The sequence below is a fragment of the Fukomys damarensis genome, unplaced genomic scaffold (genome assembly GCF_012274545.1).
Source record: "Fukomys damarensis isolate Sample0158 unplaced genomic scaffold, DMR_v1.0_HiC HiC_scaffold_1, whole genome shotgun sequence".
In the NCBI taxonomy this organism is placed as follows: Eukaryota; Metazoa; Chordata; class Mammalia; order Rodentia; family Bathyergidae; genus Fukomys; species Fukomys damarensis.
In genome coordinates this window covers 16,534,068-16,539,880 of record NW_022900913.1, presented here as the reverse complement: position 1 = coordinate 16,539,880, position 5,813 = coordinate 16,534,068, and the positions used below count along the sequence as shown (strand labels likewise).

At 40.7% G+C, this 5,813-nt stretch overlaps 1 protein-coding gene across 1 annotated transcript; it reads right to left on the bottom strand.

Annotated features, from left to right (window-relative positions):
- Nucleotides 1-2,299: 2,299 nt before the first annotated feature.
- LOC104852021 (endogenous retrovirus group K member 10 Gag polyprotein-like) lies at nt 2,300-3,589 on the bottom strand. Its single transcript, XM_010609466.1, has one exon. It carries the CDS (start codon nt 3,587-3,589, stop codon nt 2,300-2,302), a length of 1,290 nt encoding a protein of 429 aa, XP_010607768.1.
- Nucleotides 3,590-5,813: the final 2,224 nt, after the last annotated feature.

Below are 5,813 nucleotides of genomic sequence, written 5' to 3'. Positions count from 1 at the left end.
GCACCACAATATGATCAAGCACAACCTGCAAATTGACCACTTGTGGTAGTCATCAGTCTATCACCTTCCAACCATGTTGTGGTGGCCCAGCCATCACAACACGAAAGTACCTGAGTTGGGGAGTGAGGATTGAGAAAAGATAGCACACTCAATAGTGTGGAGACAAGAGGTCCAATTTATTACACAGAAATAGCTCCTTTTAAAGGCAGGCCAACAGGAAGCATCAAGCAATATTAGGGAGGAGATCAAATCTTTGACTATCTGAGTTCTTCCCATCACAAGGTCAAATTTAACAAAGCCCTTGAGCTGGGCGTGGTGGTGCACGCCCATAATGCCATAGACCCAGCCTGGATTACACAGCGAGCTCCAGGTGAATCTCCTCTGCATAGCTGAGACCCTTACCTCAGAAAAGCCAAATAGAGTCTTAGTTTGTGTCAATGCCTCAATGGTAGAAGAAATTACTTTTCCAATGTCTAATGCCAGCGGGCTCCCACAATTCCCCCTTTTTTATTATATTTAGAGCAGGGAGCTTCCCTGCTCAGCAGAAAGACTGTGCCTGTCTTAGGTGAAAAATGTCCAGAGAAATCCCTTACCTGTCATCAAGCCATGAGAAGTTTAATACTCATGCTCTGTCTTAGGTTGGTATTTCTCCACAATTCTCTTATCCATCTTTGACTACCAGCCATCTGCAGGGGTTATACCATGGGTTGTAAAGGCTCAACATATAGCTTTCTCTACCTCTATCAATATTTGTATACCTTGATCTTCATACCAGGACTCATTAAGTTTTTACAGGCATCATTACCAAGGGAAATTGTCTCAAAACTATCACAGAATGAAAGGGAGTCATCATCTCTGAGAATATACAATTGGTCAATTTACAATTAAAACAGCTGTTGTCATATTCATTATCAGTTTCATTTACAATCTCTATACTTTTTACTAATAACATATAAGGAGCGTTAACACAAGACATTATATTAGAGGCACCTATGCCAACAATATTGAAACTAAGGCTAGTAACTTTGACATCTGACCATAAACATATTTCTCCCAATTCAGCAGCAAGTTTTCAAATGTTGATTTGAGGAAAATGTTAATCTGTCCACCAAAGTCCAGAAGAAAGGCTAAGACCAGCAGATGAACTCTTTGATGTAGTGTTGGTTAAAGATTGAGGAATGTCCTTTTTGTCCCCGAAAAACTTCTCAATGTAGCAGTCTCATTTTCTTTATAACATAGAAACATTACTTTATAAATGACCAAGTATATTTGTATTATTCACCAGTACTGGCACTTCACATGAATCAAATGAGACAGGATGTGCAAGGAGGGGATCTGGCATATAAGTCCAATGTACTTGAAGATTGGCATCACATCTTGCAGGAACTGACATCAGCAGGAGTATCCACATGACGAATCAGCCTTTCTGGTAGCCATCGAGCTCCATCATGTTCCTGTGAGAAAACACAAACATATCCTCGGCCCCATATTAAAATGGGGTTGGGTCCATACCATTGGCTAGTTAAAGGATCTCTCCATTTTACAAAGGCATATGGAAAACTTTGTGGATGCCAAAATTTTCTGCTGCTGAATGGTCATTCTTATAGACCTTTTGATTAGGGCTATATAAATAAAACTCCCATCTGTTGCATGACATCTCTTCCCCATAAATTAACCGGGAGGCCAGGAGCAACATAAGGCTGAAAAGTCCCACAATGTCCTTCAGAATCACTCCAATTTAACATATCAGTACTTTGTTTAGGATTTTTACTTTGACCAATGCCTTGTAATTGAGAGACAGTCTCCTGCAAAGGCCATGTACAAGGCCACTGGTCAGCAGTTCTAACAGAGGCATCAGCACCAGTATCTAATAACCCAATAAAAGATTTTCCTTGAATTAACAATTTTATCTCTGGCCTATTGGCTCCAATAGACTGTCCCCAATAAACATCTGAGGACCCAAAACCTTTATTCCTTCTAATGGCTTTTTTATTTTCCTGTCTTTTTTATATTTTCCTGAGGTAACTATTCTGGGTAAAAGAATCAGTTGAGCTATACGCTGTCCAGGCTGAATAACAAGAGATTTAAGAAGGTGAACAAACCATAATTTTAATTTCTCCAGTATAGTCCTCATCAATAATTCCTGGGGAAATCATAAGCACTTTCATAGTAGAAGAACTCCTACCCAACAAGAGACCCAAAGTATCTTTAGGTAGTGGCCCAAAAACTCCAGTGGGTAGGGCTTGCATTCCCATTTCAGGGGTTAATACTGCATAGGAGGAGGAACTGAGGTCCAATCCTACACTGCCTGAGGTGGCTCGGGATAAGTCCTGAACGGATTTTTTGACTGATTTTGAGGGATGATCTGAGGTTTCGGATTCTGAAATGCACCAAAACTTTGATATGGGGCCTGAGGCTGGCCCCTCCATCCGTTTCCCGACTGGATAGGATTACCCATAATATCTTTTTTAGATCTGCATTCATTGGTCCAATGTTTTCCTCTTTTACATTTAGGACATAAACCAGGTTCTTTAGGAGGCTTTGAGAAAGATCCATTTTTTTTACATTGTGGGCAGTCTCGTATTAAATGTCCTGCCTGACCACATCCAAACCAATTTCCATTATTTCCCTTTTTTGGAGGGCCCCTTCTATGTTGTTGATATAAAACCTCTTTTACAGTTTTTCCTTGTAAAGCTGCAGCCATGGCAAGGCCTTGAGTGTAAGAAGGACCTATATCCGCACACAAGCGAACATAACCAGATAAATCAGCCTTCTTTCTAAAAGGATGAAGGGCAGCTTGACAGGCAGAATTAGCATTCTCATAGGCCAATTGTTTTACTAAAACTATACCAGCTTCAGATTCTCCTATGACTCTGCTGGCAGTTTGTAACAAACGATCTAAAAAGTTTTGAAAAGGTTCATCTGGCCCTTGTCTGATTTTAGAAATATCTTCTGAGGCTCTTTCAGATGAAGGAAGTATTTTCCAAGCATTTTTAGCAGCAGTATTAATCTGAGCATACACACCTGGGGGAAAACCTAATTGCTGAGTAACCTCAGCATAAGTTCCCTCTCCTGCTAGCATCTCATAAATTACACTAAGTTCTCCTTGCTGTCTATTAAAATCTGCTACTTTCTCACATTGTTCTGAATATTCAGATTTCCATAACAAATAATCTCCTCCAGCTAAGCAAGCCTTAGCAATCTGTTTCCAATCAGAAGGTGGCAAGGCCTCAGTTGCAAGAGAATCTAGCACCGCTAAAGTAAAAGGGGCAGTCGGCCCATATTGGGCGCAAGCCATTTTTAATTCATTTAATTGCTGAAAAGGAATTGGAGCATGTTGACGAACAAGGTTTCCTTGAGCATCCTGAGCCTCAAAAACTGGGTAGGCCAGAGAAAATGCAGATACATCCTCACCCTCTTTAAGGGCTTGTTGTAAACCCTGTTGAACTGGAGACTTAAGGAGTTGGGAGTTTACTCTCACAGGCCTCCAGCCTTCACAAGGTCTTGAAGCCAAAGCAATCAAAGAAGGTTCCTTTTCTAACTGATTGTCACAAGGGGAAGGATTAAGATTTGCCACTGGGCTAGGCATGTTTTTAGGAGGTTTATGACTAGTCCATTGAGTTTCCATTTGTTGAGACACTATTTTTTCCATCACTTTTTCTATTTTTCTCATCCTGTCTTCCAACTGAATTTTTTGCGAATCTTTAGTATGGGCTGCTGCCATTGAAGGCAGCCTTACATTTTCATAATATTTAGCAATTTCTTCCTCAGGGCCTAGGGGTTCCGGAGGAGCCATGGGAACAATAGTTTCACTTTCAGTTATATAATCATTATAAGATTCAGGTTCCTCTACACTCAATAAATTTTTAAAAATATGTACAAAAAACATGTAACTAATGCTGGCTCCCATTTTTAATATTTACAAGAAAATTCAAAACTCCTTACCTTTTCGTTGAGGCCTCCTTCTTCTCTGCAGTGTCCTTCACTGGATCCCTCGATACCCAGGCCCCACGTTTGGGTGCCACTTGTGGCGGCCCAGCCGTCACAACACGAATGTGCCTGAGTTGGGGAGTGAGGATTGAGGAAGGACAGCACACTCAATAGTGTGGAGACAAGAGGTCCAATTTATTACACAGAAATAGCTGCTTTTAAAGGCAGGCCAACAGGAAGCATCAAGCAATATTAGGGAGGAGATCAGATCTTTGACTATCTGAGTTCCTCCCATCACAAGGTCAAATTTAACAAAATCATTGAGCCAGGCGTGGTGGTGCACTCCCATAATCCCATGAAACCAGTCTGGATTATAGTGAGTTCCAGGTCAACACCGGTAATCCCATAAACCCAGCCTGGATTACACAGTGAGTTCCAGGTCAATCTCATCTGCATAGCTGAGACCCTTATCTCAGAAAAGCCAAATAGAGTCATAGATTGTGTCAATGCCTCAATGGTAGAAGAAGTTACTTTTCCAATGCCAAATGCCAGTGGGCTCCCACACCATGTGAATTAAATTAAAATCAAGAAGCAATCCAAAATATATTTGCAGTGAATAAGCTTTTCAATAAGGATATTTACCATTTAGGATGGGGGCTTAAGAGTTAAGACGAGAGGAGTAGATAAGTAAAAGAATTAGAGAAGGTTTCACATGAAGCCAGAAGACATAGAATGACCACACAATTGTCAGGAAACTGTTAAATTCAAAAGAGATAAACAGAATAGAAGGATAATAACCCTTGAGTGAGGTAGAATGACATAAGTAAAGAACATAAAGAAAAGAGAAAAAAATAATAAAAGAAGAAATCTGAGTTAGGACAGGAGCAGAAACAGAGAGATGAGGAATAATATGGTGGAGCAAGAGAATGAGTTGGAGAAAGAGGACAGAAAAGAAAACAATTTTCATAGTGAAATGAAAGAAGAAAGAAAAAAATGAGTTTGAAGGGCCTCTTTCAAACTATATCACTGAAGTTGTAATATACAACATGCGCTGCCATGTCCAGAGCCAAGTCCCCGGATCTCAGCTAGCTGGTGGCAGAACCCCACAATGCAGTCTGACCTTGGGCTGCAAGGCCCATATTGAGTTCCCTGACCTCCTGAAGGGTTGAACTCCAATCAGTTCTACTACAAGTTTCCCCCGCCCCCTCTTTAAAGATGTTCAAAGTTGTGAGGGCCAGAAAATACCCTTTATGACCCCTTCTGCCTCTACAGAGTAAGTCTAAAGACTAGCACAATCAGGAGATCTGAAAGCGTGCTGGAGTGCTGGGGGTTTCTGGGGTTTCCTGGCAGCTATCCTGGTGATAAAGATGGTGGCAGCACAGGCAGGGGAGGGTGCTGCTGAGCAGTCCCTCCTGTCACTGGAGATCTATTCCAAAGATTTTTATTGTGTGCATATGTTAGTCACTTGACTAGGTACTCATGAGTCAATGACAAATTCAACATATTTTCAAGGTCTGATGTATGCCAAGGTGATGTTTTCTAAAAGGTTTTTCAAAATAAAAGTGCAAGTTTTTGTTTCAGTAAAGATGACTTTATAATCTGAAATTATAAAGATGAGCTGTAGTTAAAGGATGAAATGGTTAGTAAAATTAAATCATCCCTCAATTTAAGACTAAAACTGAATATAAATAGAAGATTCAGTAGCTTGTCTTGATCCAAATATGGCTTTAGCACGTGTACATTGGGTGCTTTTGTGTAAATATACCATGTCAAAATTCATATTTTGAAAGTAATCATTAGTGTGATGATATAGGGAAGAGGGGCGTTGGTCCCTGTCAGGGAACCAAAGATGTCACATCTGGGGTACGAGCCAGCACTGCCAC

Excerpts from the sequence above, each read along its gene's own strand:
- LOC104852021 (XM_010609466.1), bottom strand. The coding sequence starts at position 3,589 with ATGCCTAGCCCAGTGGCAAATCTTAATCCTTCCCCTTGTGACAATCAG.